The sequence below is a fragment of the Balearica regulorum genome, chromosome 7 (assembly GCF_011004875.1).
Source record: "Balearica regulorum gibbericeps isolate bBalReg1 chromosome 7, bBalReg1.pri, whole genome shotgun sequence".
NCBI lineage: Eukaryota > Metazoa > Chordata > Aves > Gruiformes > Gruidae > Balearica > Balearica regulorum.
This window is the reverse complement of record NC_046190.1, coordinates 36,281,882-36,295,503: the sequence shown is the minus strand read 5'-3', so window position 1 is coordinate 36,295,503 and position 13,622 is coordinate 36,281,882. Positions and strand designations below refer to the sequence as shown.

The 13,622-nt window shown below is 46.3% G+C and overlaps 1 protein-coding gene across 1 annotated transcript; it reads left to right on the top strand.

Moving 5' to 3' along the window:
* The first annotated feature begins 2,188 nt into the window (after positions 1–2,188).
* On the top strand, positions 2,189–11,989 carry TACR2 (tachykinin receptor 2). Its single transcript, XM_010303464.2, has 5 exons — positions 2,189–2,607; positions 6,134–6,328; positions 9,505–9,661; positions 10,288–10,484; positions 11,794–11,989. Exons 1-5 carry the CDS (start codon positions 2,204–2,206, stop codon positions 11,987–11,989), a joined length of 1,149 nt encoding a protein of 382 aa, XP_010301766.1. The 5' UTR covers positions 2,189–2,203.
* Positions 11,990–13,622: the final 1,633 nt, after the last annotated feature.

The window sequence follows — 13,622 nt, the reverse complement described above, 5'->3', positions numbered from 1 at the left end:
TCAGCTAAACATACGGAGGTTTTTGCTCATATTCCCCTTAGAATTTGAAGGGATTTGAGAGACAAAGAAAAAAATCTGAAGAATGCTATTAGCTGTTGAATTCATATTGCAAATCATGAACAGCCCTCCTGGACTGTGTACAGAAAGTGGAAGGTTCATAAGCTGTTTAATGAGGTGTCAGCGGAAGACTTTCAAGAAGAGCCTGGAACAGCCTTGCAGTGCCCGTGAGAAGATACGTACAAGTGTACTTTTGCAGTTTCTGGGTAGGGAAGTGAGTGGGATTACCTACAGGAAAGTCCATCATGAGGAGAAGGAGATATTACATGTAGTACTACAGGTACTAATTTCTAAAATATTACACTTGGGTAACACCGTATCAGAGAAGACCTGCTGTAAAGAGTTGTGGTGGTTAGGTGATGGGTTAACTGAAGGCTGCCTCCAGAAATTAATGAAGCAAGGAAAGAGTGCAGGCTGAGCTGGTGGAGAGGATCCTGAACCGATGAATACTGCCCTGTTACAGGGGAGTCTGGCACAGCTGCAGCTCCAGCAACTACGGGAGCTGGAAAACTACTGCCATCCCAGCGCTGCACGCACAGGGGAAGTTTTTTTTTCCTTTGTATTACTTTCCGTATCCTGAAAACAGGTTTTAATAATCTGAAAATATGTTTTAATACCTGCAACACTTTGAGCTTCCAGCAGAGCAGGCACGAGCCAGTGCCAAGTACTCTTTGAAATCTCAGCCTCGACGTGTTGCTTATGTTTATGTCCTTTACTGCAAAGCTGACAGCGAGCAAGAGTGCTGTGCTCTGAGCAGAGACGGGAGTTAGGGGTTCCCCTTTCCTGCGAGGAACAGATACTCCTTCTTGCATGCGTGAGGTCAGTAAGTTTCAACAGCGCACGCTGGGAAAGGGGATGCAATGGTCCAAAGGGGGAACGTCCCTCGTTCAGCCCCTCAGCATCGCAGAGGATGGAGGCTGGGAACTGAGGCTCCTCTGGAGGTTTCTATGCTAGAGAGCAGCCGGAGAAGGATTTCTGGAGCTCCGGATGAGATCCCGGGTGCCAACTTCCCACTGAAGCCTTATTAGAAGTCCCAGCACAGGTCTGGTCTTCACAAATGCCTCTCTCCTGGCATTATTCACCGGCGACCCTTCAAGAACCAACAGGACACGTTGCTGTAATTTATTTAAATTAAATCATACGAAATCTACTAAATATGGCTAGTCGAGGCGTATTATGTAGGGCAGTCATCATTAAGGAAAATGCATTTAAAATGCGGATGAGCCTCCATATAGTTGCAAAGAGCAATACCGCCTTGCTAAAATTGCATTCAATATGTTTTGTTTCTTTCTTGCTGTGAGAGCTCGCACGGAGCCGGGGAGGGTCCTGGAAACACAAGGATTGCAGGACTGGTAAACCCGGCAAAGTAGCTACCCTTGCATTTAAGCCTGTAAACCCTGATATAGCAGCAGGTCCATTTCAGAGATTATTTCAAAACAAACGGAGAAGGGGGAAAAAAAAAATTTTCAAGAACCACTTTGCCGCATTTCATTTGATGTCAAATTGGTTGTTTAGTTTTTGCCTGCAAGACTCCACCTCCTTTCAAAGTCCCCTTAAACCCTGAGGAGAATTTATCCCAGTACGGCTCCTGCCTCGCACTTAACAGTTACACAAGCAAAGAAAACCAAATGTCCTCAGTCCCGCTGCAGAGGATTCAGATACCTGGTGCCTTGGAAAACCGCTGCCCTGATAAAGAAGGATTTCCACTTGGATTGAAGCATTTTCTGGCTTGATACTTGCATTTATATTTTCTTGGCCCTAAAAATAATCTGAAGGAAGACATCACCTGTCACTGACCTGGAAAACACCTTCCTCCCCTTTCTTTCTTTTTTTTTTTTTCCCCCTTCCTTTTTTCTTTCTGTTTTAGAGGAAAAAGAAACTCAAGGGAGGAGAGTCGTTCCTTAGATTTTGCTCTTCAAGCGTAGGATAAAATGCCAGGCAAGGAGGAGGCCCTCGCTATCGCTCATCTCCTGGAACTGCGTTGCATCACTTGGAAAACAGGATGAGAGGACGTAAGACATCTCATCCCGGTGTCTTTTTAACGGCATTTAGTCATATGCATGGGAATTCATAACACCAGCATCTACTGCAAGAAAACGAGCAGATGCCAGAAGATTTTATTTTATGCTTAGCCGAAGAAAAAACCATGAGCACATTTTCCGTTTTAAATGCTAGCAACAGTTCGCAGGCTGACTCCCTCGAGGACAGCGACAATTGGACAGCTGTAACCCAGTTTACCCAGCCGGGATGGCAAATTGCTTTGTGGGCTATCAGCTATTCCTTCATCGTTATCACATCCATTGTTGGCAACGTCACCATCATCTGGATTATTCTTGCACACAGGAGGATGAGGACTGCTACCAACTACTTTATCGTTAATTTGGCTCTTTCGGATTTGCTGATGTCCGCTTTCAATACCATCTTCAATTTTATTTACGCCAGTCACAACGTCTGGTATTTTGGCGAGGAATTCTGCAGGTTTCAGAACTGGTTCCCCATCACCGCGATGTTTGTGAGCATTTACTCCATGACAGCTGTGGCTGCAGAGAGGTAAGAGGCGAATGGAGAAGATACGGTCCGAAAAATTCACTTTAAGTTATAAAAAAATTATCGCAATACTTTGTGCAATTGGCTCCCACCTACCGCGTCAGGTGCCTTATCAGCAACGGGGGAGGAGTGCCAGGCAAATAGACTGTGGGGTTAGATGCTAGTTATGGCATGAAAGGAAGGCTCTTCTGTCTTATCCCTGGTCTGAATCACACCCAAATGTCCAGTGAGTGGAAGTGGCTGGTATTTTGTTGTTCCCATGTTACTGATCATAAATTGTTTCCCAGTCGTCCTGCAAATTTGTGGGTTTTTTTTTTTTAAACCACGAGAAGGACCTCTCGTTTGGACAGAGCTGGAGCTGGAGCGATACGAATATGCTGCAGGATGCTGCATCAGCATCCACAATCCCAGCAAACCACCAGAAATAATGGGAATTGGATCAGAAATGTCAGAGTCTGCTCCAATAGTTCGCAAGAATGACTTATTCCAAGAGGGAGGAAAGTAATTACAGTGATTCCGTTTGACTTCTGAGGTAATTTAGTATTTTCATAATACTCTCTTCCATCTGCCAAGTCTCTTTTACTCGAGCTTAAATTTGTGGAGTCTGTGTTTACAGCTCACTGTTAAGTAGCGTGACGCTGTTTTTCTTTTTACTAGAAAGTGGCCAAAAGTCCTTGGGAATTTCATCTCTTAAAGACAATGGCATGTAAAAGAAGTACGGGAGGTTAAGCTCTCTTCTAGGCTCTCTGCCCTCCTTCCCTCCATCCTTCCTGTCTTCCCTCCGTTACTTCCAGTCCCTGCCCGGCGCTGGGAACATCTGTATCTTTTCCATCCTATGTCCCTGCCGCAACCCCACAGCGAAGGTCTTCCCCCAGGCAGCCGGACCTGGAGTCCAGAAATACCTGGCGGTCCTTTATCAAGCCCTCCTGTTGACTTCAAGGTTTCCTCCGTTCCTTATCAAGCATGCGTACCCACGAAGGGCCCTTCCAGCTCCCTCGGGAGCCGAGCCAGCGTCCCTCTGGAGCCATCCGAAAAGTATTGCTCCGTGAGTCATCGGGTCGCTTTCATAACTCCCGCCCCTGCTCGCAGCTCGGTTCACCCCAGCACACCCAGGGAAGCAAGCGATACGCAAATCAAACCAGACAAACAAACTGGCAGGAGAAAGAAGCGCACGTAGCGCTGGCTGAAACCCGCACCTTCCACTGGGGATACGGCCAGGATCGACACGCAGCTGCCACGGAACGGGGCAGTGGCCCCTGGGGTCGCTGGAAGGATCGCCAGTAAGCAGAGGGACGAGTGATGCGTTTATCAGCCTGCAGTTGTCCAGATGAAAGCAAATCCTTATTTAGAAGCAACTAAACTGAGGCGGCTCAGTTTTAGACTCAAATATTCTTTTGCTGTTCCTGGCTTCAAATCAAGGGTTGGTGGTAAATGCTATTTTATACATGTGGTCTGCCAAAAAAATATTTTTTTTTTTTTTTTAAATAAATCCATTTCAGCCTGTCCTCATGTCTCCCTACTCTCGTTCCTTGGGGACTTTTGGTGGAAGTACCTATACAGTCAAAATTGCTTTAGTTACATGGCACGGATCAGAAAGAAAACTTGGCATCTCGCTGCAAACCATATTTAGCTATTCTTTGCTTAACCTTAAAATAGATCTTGATGCTGCCTCCTGGAAACTCGCAGCTTCCATTTATTGTTATGAGAACTTGCGTCCACTTGGGTTCCGTTGTTTAACTTTGATAAAACGATGTCTTTTGAAGTGGTTTATTGTAAGGAAGGAGTCTAAGAAGCAACAGCTCTATAAGTCATCTTTGTCTGCCATGGAAAAGACCCACGTGATATTGCTCACTGTTGGGTTTAGGACCACTCTGTTTCCCCGTTTCAGGCTGCTCTGTGTACCGGAGCAGCTGTTTCCACTGCACGCTTTCCGCAGTGCTCCAGGCAGAAATGTAGTATATCAGCTCAAGTTTCACACTCCAGTTAGCAAAGTTTCCTAGGCCCTCTTCGGAAAGTGTGCAAAAGTGTCCGAAATTCAGCTTGTTTGGTCTGCGTGGGACGAGAACCGGAGGAAGGGTGCTGGGAGCGTGGTCCCAGCATCCTGGGACGTCACAGAGAGAGGGCACAGGGAGCAGGAGGGCAAAGGCAGCCCTTGCCACACGGCAAGAGCAGCCAGGAGATCTCAGCAGATTTGGTTCATCTCCCAACTTGCAGGAGCTTGCCTAACAGTGCAGCTCGCCTCGGGGGTGCACCCCGGCTGAGTGGGAAAGCCTCCACCCAGCAGCCCTGTTAACACCTTCAGTATCTGCAACGCGGGCTGCTGCGTCAGGCTGCTTCGGCAGTACGGCGGGGGTCACCATTTGTACCCGGGACTTGCTGGTCACCAAGAGCCACGGATCGTGGAATTGGGCACTTCTGTGAGCAAGTATTCTGGAGAACATTTGCCACTTGATTCCTCCCTGACCAGATTCAAGCATTGCATAATACTGCCTACAACGAGCTTAAGAAAAGCAAGGTGACGTGAAAATTTTATAGCTAAATAAGGTTCTGCTGCTGTGCAGCTCTGGCTTACTTACTCTGCTGTCTGTCCTTGCAGCCGCCCTCTGTCCTGCAGCAGCACCCAGGCAGAGCTCCCTCCCAACAGCCTGGCCAGGAGACAGCACAGAGTTTGTCAGATTTTCGCTATGAAAACCAGGAGGCAATTGGCATTTTCCACTCTATTTTGCCTGTCTAACAACCATGACAAAGAGTACAGAAAGCATGACAAGAAATGCATAATTGATTATGTACTCATTACGATACCATGCATTTCTACACGGGGAACTTAAAACCAGAGAGCACCCTGGGCTTGCGAGTAATCTAATAGTCAGATGGGCCATGAGGGCTCGGAGCAGGTGTGGGATGAAAGGGTCAGCCTTCCCCTCGAGCATTTACAGGCAGAGGTGGATGGCACGTGAGTTTTCCATGGCTAAAAATCAGTGGAGGAAAATTCAGAGTGAAGGATACTCGAGACCCCAATCTGCTGTTGTGATAATGTGGGGCGTCAGAGGAGACTGATATAATTAGGGGGGGGAACAGGGTGTTTATGCTTTTTTTTTTTTTTTTGGTAGAGGAAGGAGAGAAGGGCATGGTATTAAATAGTGCATAGCTCCAGACTAATACAAACAGTTCACTGCATGAAATTTCAGACTGAAGATATAAAGCATTTAAAAAATAATTAAAAAAGAAAAAGAGAAAAAAAATCAAAGTAAGGGGGAATACTTACAAAGACCGTATGCAGAAGGCATAGATGACTGCTTCCTCCTCACACCATAAGCATCCATCCACATGGGTTTAATATATTCTGCCTTAAGACTTGCATTCTTTTCAGAAAGGATTTAGCTCCTTCCTATTATTTATAGCCTGGAACCTGTCAAAATGCCTTTATAAATAAAGCCCACCATACTGTCTGGTGAGTTTTTACACTCGCTGTATTTGTTGTATAGTTTACCAATGCAACCGTAAAAGCAGTTACCTAATTTTCTTGCAGGTACGTGGCGATAATTCATCCCTTCAAGCCCAGGCTTTCTGCTGGAAGCACCAGAGTCATCATAGGGATAATCTGGCTGGTGGCATTTGGGCTCGCCTTCCCCCAGTGCTTCTATGCTGAGATCCTGACGGACAACGGAACGACAAAATGCATCGTCGTCTGGCCGGATGACGTCGGATCCAAGCACCAGCTCACGTAAGAGAAACAAAAAGTTCTCCACTTGTGTAAAAGTTAACTATGAAATTAATTTTGTCTCCAAACTGTTGGTTACAGGCAGTTCTGGGGGGAAACCACGCAGCAGGGGCATACGGGTCTGGAGCAGCCCATCTCAGCTCAGTTTAAGCCAGCTGTTGAAAAAGCTGCCAGGTGATCATGGCTCAGGGTAAAGAAGGGTTATACGCTGTCCTCCCCTGACTGGAAAACTGGTTATAAGATCTAGAAACTCTAGATACAGGGCTTGGTGGATTTAAGAGAAACCAGCACGGAAAGTCTGTAAACAAGCAATAAATCCTGGTTCCAAAGATTTTGGATTTTCTCCCTCCATCTTTAATGCTGAGAAGCCACATAATTGGCTAAAAATTATGCTGCTCTTTGGTGGGGGGAAAGAGGACCAATGTTTCAAACATCCTAAGGTTTTATAGACTGACTTATCTGGGTAGACATCTGCACTCCCAAAAGCTCCTAACGCTCACAGCAATTTCCTCCTGCTTTAAAGCAGGATTGTTCAGACAGATGAAACAAGCCATACCCTGCATTTAGGGGATCTGCTGTGATTAATCATTATTCAAAGCACACGATACCCAGAGCAGTTTGAGAAATTTATCAAGCAAAACATATTTATACGAAGTAGTAATGGAAGAACTGCGGAAAAGGAGCAAATTGATTAACAAAATGGAAACAATTTTTCAAACCAAACCCAAGTGCTAAATTCCCCGCGTCCATTCTTCGCTGTGAACGCTTTTGCCCAGCTATGTGCACCAGGGACATTTTCACCTTCTCGGTCTTCATCTCTGGCAGACAGCTGGATGCTTCCTGCGGTCCGTTATTACCAAACTAACTGGTTTTCACACTAATATGTGCCAAGTCCCAAGAGCTTCATGTAAGCTTGGCTGAGCTGCAGCATATTCAGCGGTCAGTTGTCCCCAGTCTCCAGAGTCAGAGAAGAGCAAAATCAGGCTCACATCGTGTTGGGCGATGCTCCTCCCAGGGCTCCTTGGTTGGTACCCCCATGGCACATGGTGGGGAACACAATATGCCAGCCTCCTGTCGATTGAGGGATAGTAGATAATCACTTATATATAAAGTCACCGATGACTATTTCATTCAGATGAAAAGTATTAGGTTTATTTCTCCCACATCCACTGTCTGGAAAGGATTGAAACAAGAGTTTACCAGCACGCCAACGAAATCTCTGTGGGCTGGAAAGGTTGGGTCCTGACCAGGGCAAATAACAGGGCAGGTTCTTCCTGGGATCCCCAGCTGAAGAGCAGCAGCTCCCAAACACATTAAATCACTTCATTCCCCAGCTCACTCTCCCTGAACAGCCTCAGATTTGCAGGTTTCAGTAGCTCTCCTAGAAAGGAAGTTGAAAGTAGCGCTCCCCAGAAATCATCTTGAGTGATGGATGTGTCAGGACAAATGCCTGCAATACAGACCAGGGAGAAAAAGCCACGTGCAGCCATTCATGTCCTAGTCCAAATGCCAAGGAAAAGAAATACTAAGAAACCCAAAGGAAAAAAGAAAGAAATGGAGAACCAGGTTCCTCTGTTGACTGTGGGTCCTCCAAATCCCTCTCAGTCGATTAAAACCAGCTTTCAAGATTTCTAGACTTCAGAACAAAGGAAAATCCATTTCTGCAGGAAAAATGTTTCTAATTATGACAGAAACAAGTCCAAAAAAACCCCAAACGATGTGCTACTGTGATTGCCAGTGCCTAAGAAATCTTGAATATGAAGGGACTAAATTTGTAGAAGTTTAACCAAAATATAACCAAATATAAAGAATATAACCAAAATAAAAAGAACCTTAACGACAGAAGATTATTTTTTCTGGTGACAGGTTAACTTTGCAGCAAAGGCTAAAAGTTTCTTTTTCTCACGTGCTCAAGCTTAGGCTCCCATCCTCTCCTTCTCCAGGATGGGAACTCTAAAAGGGCTTTGCATTTCCACTGCGCTCCACGCACAGTATTAGACCTTCAAAAGAGGTACCACTTTGAGGAAACTTGGGAAGCGCGGAAAACAGGCAGTGACAAACTTGCCACATTTCACAAATATAATGTTTTTCTACGTGCAGCCACCCCCCTGATACTTGCAGCCACCCCAAGGAGTAAACACCACCGAGCGCCCCAACGCCCATTTCAACAGCGCCCTGCAAAGCAGTTGATCCCGCTCGCTAACGCGGCGAGTAACTCCAGAGCGTTGTCATACTGAGAAAGACCATTTGCACCCAGCCTTTTGTGGTCATTGCCAGCAGCGTGTGCCAGAGCCCTCCTGACTAATCCTAGTTTTTTACACTGTTTATGTTAATTTGACAGCTGCTGTAACCGAGTGAGCAGGTTGTTCCCTCCCCATAAATGGTGGTTCCTTAAAATAATCAAACCCCAGCACGAGGGAACCAGCAGAAGCTTGCGGGGTAACATGGAAATCTAGGAAGGGCCGAGCTAAAACACAGCCGAAGGAGACGCCAGCGCTTTTGGCTGGAGCAGTAACCGAGTTGCCTGTTGGTGATACATAATTGTGCGTGCACACGCAAATAAAACCAGCCAGCAACACAAACACAGCAACGACTGCCGCTCACTTTCTCCACGCTATCAACAGGCAATATTCCTTCCTCGCTATCCGCGGAGTCTTCCCTGCCGGCTTTGTGCACCCAGCTGTTAGCAGCCAGCTCCGTTTTGCAGTCCCCGATCCAGGTTTTTTCCACTGTTGCTGAATTAAGCTGTTGGCACTATTGCATTCGTCAAGTTACTCTGTAGTTTTCGGAATATTCCTTTTCCATATCTGTGATTTAAAGGTTCGTATTTTTATAGCCGCAAGTCCCAGACACCTCTCTTTCCTGACTGCAGTGGGATAGCAAAGTTCAGTCCATGGGTGCCCATGGACTGTAACCCTCTGATAAAAGATAAATGATATTACCCTGCCTTGAAAGAGCAGTGGATCTAGGCCAAGGACTAATCATCACCACACAAGAGAGATGAGCTTTTGCTCTTTACAGAAGTCCCTGTAATGATGTTTGCAGGCAAAATTTCTGCTTCTTTACGCTTTGGGGTTGAAGTTAATGGGAACCAGACATACATGTCCAAAAGAAAATTTCTGAAAGAGCCCTTCAAGAGACATACTGACTATGAAAACGTGCTTGTTCTTCTTTTTCAGGTATCACATTGCAGTGATCGTGTTGATTTATTTACTGCCTTTAATGGTGATGTTTGTTGCATACAGCATTATAGGAATTACTCTGTGGAGCAGCGCGGTTCCAGGCAACCACCTTAACAGGGTCCGCTACGAACACCAAGTTAATGCCAAAAAAAAGGTCAGAAGTGAAACTTAAAAATAATTACCCTCAGCACACCAGCCCTGCAGGCTCCAACTCTAAAATGGAGCTTGCGTTTGATACAAAATCTTGTGGGATCGGGCGTAAAGGGCTGACAGCATATTTTGGGAAGGGGTAAAGGGCATCACCCAGCAAGTATGAACGAAATGGTGATCTACACGCACCAGCCAGCTTCCAAGGAAGAAAAGCTTACATCAGTAGGCAGCGAGCCAGTTCCCAGCAGTCCTTAGAGAGTAAAGCTGTGTCCAGTGAATCCACACGTCGCAGGATAAACCGGGGAAAAACTCTGGACGGGGTGGAGAGGTTTCAGTGTAACAGCAGATCTCACATTTCCCTACCATATCTCTCCGATGTAGCTGCAAGCAGTTCCTCTGCAGAAAGTCCACTCGGTGCACCGGGAAACATTTGCTCTCCCTCTCTCCCTGCTCCCAGTTTCCACCATCAGGGCTGGTTTCTTTGCCATAGCAGCCCAGGTCTACGTACCATGCACAGTGCTTCGGGAGGGCAAAACAGACCCAAAACAAACCCAGCATTTCACATTCCCCCAGCAAGCGCAGACAATCACCCAAAGGCCCAGGAATAACACACTGGTTTTGTTTTTCTAGTTTGTGAAGACCATGGTGGTAGTTGTGATCATTTTTGCTGTCTGCTGGCTGCCCTATCACATATACTTCATCCTGGGGAGCTTCAAGGAAGACATCTACCAGCAGAAGTACATTCAGCAGGTTTATCTCGCAATCTTTCTGCTTGCCATGAGTTCAACAATGTACAACCCCATCATATACTGCTGTCTTAACCAAAGGTGAGTAGCATGTGCTCATGTGCGCAGAGAAAACGAAAATCTCAATCTGAAAAAGCATAAACCTCTGGAGGTGAGAACAACTGTGATTTTCAACTGCAGTCCATAGGCCAGCTAGACAATTTATACTCTGCTAATAGTGTGAGATTAGCCACACTATGCAAGTGAGATTTTAACTTGACCCTTAAGATTTTCTGCCTCCGAATAAAGCACAGGCAGGAGGCGTACGATCAGCACCGCCACATCTGCACCAGCTTCCACACACAGACTACCTTATTTCCAAGGAAGGAGCCAGCAATCTGTAATCCCTGCCACGCATCTGCTGGCCTAATGCCAGGCTGGCTCGGCCACCCACTCCTCCTGTGCCACCACCACCCCACCCCCAGCACAGCCCTGAGCCCCCCCACGCAGGCGCAGGGCTCACCCCTGGGGAGTAGGAGCAGCCCACGGGTGATCTGCTGAGATTCCAGTCCGGGCACACCGCCGCGAGCGAGCAGCTGGGAGAGCGCAACCTCATCGTGCCAAGAGATGTCTCTCTTGCTCTGCGCTGAGAACGGGCTGCTCTCGGGACGCTGGTGTGGGGGGGACGCTGGGCTTGAGGAGCTGCTCTGGCTGCCCTGCGGGTCTCCATGCCAATTCCTGCCTGCACATCCCACTGCCAGACCTCTCCCTAACCTGCATCTCTCCTCACCGCGGCTGCACACACAGCGAGCTTTAAGGGTAAGAAATAGTTATTGGCACAGCTTCTCCAGCACCTCCAGTGCAGTTTCACAGGGACTCCATCAGCAAAATGCCTGACTCCAGAGTGATGCTAGGAGGCTCGCTCCTTCAGAGCATTTCAAACAGCATCCTGCCCGTAAGCTCGCAAAATAAGGCAGTTTTGCAGCCCGTTCAGCCAATCTGTGTTTAACGTGAAACACCCAAACACATCCTCCCCCTCTCTCAGAAAGTAGATGGCTTCCTCATTTAATTATTCAAGCTTCCAGTGGGTAAACACACATATATTCCTCAGATGCTCTACTTCTCTCAAATGCTGTTATCAGCATGGTCAGCACCATCTATTGAGCACATCGGACATCCTGCCATTTCATTGATCTTATCTATTTACTTAAAACATCAGGAAATCTGATCACAAACTCTTATTGCTCTTTCCTCCGTAGTTTTATACATTTAGCTCTTTAGTCCTTTGATTTCAGTAGAAACTTTTTATTTCCATGGTCATTCAGAGGTAGAACCAAGTCATGCATTTGTTCTTTCTCTATGCAATTAAAAAGATCGTTTCACCATTTACTTTCTTTTCTTACATTTACAGGTTCCGTTCTGGCTTCAAATTAGCGTTCCGGTGGTGTCCATGCATAAAAGCAACTGAGAAAGACAAACTTAAACTTATGTCCCCATCTCTTTACCAGACAACCCACAGGAAGTCAAGAACAACAAGTTTCAATACAGAAACTCAGTCGAATGAGAAAGAGAAGACATCATTTACCCTCACCCAGCTAACACTTTGATTTTCTCCTCCTGGTTCTGGCTCTATCCTAATACACCATTTCAAGGCAGCACATTTGTAGAAGCCTGGGACAGTTCTTTTTTTTTTCTGCACCAACTGTTTCCTACGGGACTTTTTCAGATACCATCAGCATTGAAAGCAGTCTACTGATAAGACTTATATCCACGTAGGTCCAAATATCACCCAGCTATGGATGCAAGTTCAGCCCTCCCATTACACCACCACCAACTACAATACAGAACAGAGAGATTTTGCCCATGAGGTCAAAAAAAGCAGTGAGGCAGACCTGAGGCAGTGCCAATCAGTGGAATAGCAATTATTCTCTTCCAGATAGCGATCTCCTGCTTTCTGTTCCACCATGACACTTAAATCTGGAAAAGAGGTGATGGAGAAGAAAGGCTGGGGCACATCTGGTCCAGTTTGGATAGACCCTCAGGGCTGCATGGGCAGCTAAACCCCATGGCTCAGCAGCCCTGAGGCAGAGAAGACTGTGGAGCAAAGCTTGTTTAGGAGAAAGGCAAATACTAACACATCCAGACTGAAAAGTCTGCCTTGAAAATTTTCTGAATTCCGGGATTTTCAAACCTGCAAATTCATCAGCACTATCTCTCATCAGTTAAAAGCGAGAAACAGTTCCTTAAGATGTCATCATTGCATGGATTTCTATAACCTTGTACCAAAATACGAGGTCATTTTCCTATTAAACTGTGCCCAAGTGATTCCCCCAACTTCACATAGTTAATTGTGGTGCCTAATTTGGAGAGCGAGGCTGTCTGAACAGTCAGTAGCCAGGGATGCGATGCTCACTGGCTCGGTTGGGGCTCATGGATCCAATCTGAATTCACCTCCCTTACCTCCTGTTAGTCCTAACCACAGTCTGACCCATCCCCGTCTTTTCCCAGAGAGTCCCTTCATCATCCCTTCCCAGACTTACCCCATATTTATCATCACTGTTCTTCTCTTCTCAGATATGAAAATAAAGGCTGAAATATGTCATCTTCAAAGCCTGAGGCATTACGTGCAGGCATTCAAAACAGGAGAAGCTGAAATATAAACATTATATAAAAGTAATACAGCATATAATACTGGTGTGATAAGTAGCACCTCACAATCACCTTCATCTTTCACGACAGGCTTGTATATAATATCACAGAGCCATACCTTACCATACAAAAAGCTCCTACAATGTCAACAAGATCCGGTTATTTGAAATATTCCCCTTTGCTCTGTGAAAGCAAAACTACAGAGTGTTGCCAGGCTTAAATTCTGCAGTAAATTCAGAGAAAAGATCCGTGGCTTGAACTGAAAGCGCACTCAGGGACGTTGTTTTCCCACATCTGTTTCAATATAGGAACCAGCAGATCCATCTTCCTTCTCCACTTAATCTTCTTCACCTCCCTGGCTGCTGCAGGTAACAATTATGTTACAGAGGCCCAACAAACTTGTCTCACTGATGGGACAACAGAGCGCAGGGCTGGGTGCCCTTCTTAAAAAGTTCATTATTTTGAATAGTTCCAGCGGGCAGTTTCCAGCGCTGATGTTATCTGTCCAGCCCCCTTTACTGGTCAGCCTGCTCTTCTGTACTCTGACTGTACTGTTGGGGCGCATGCAGGGCGAGGGAGAGCAGTAAGAGG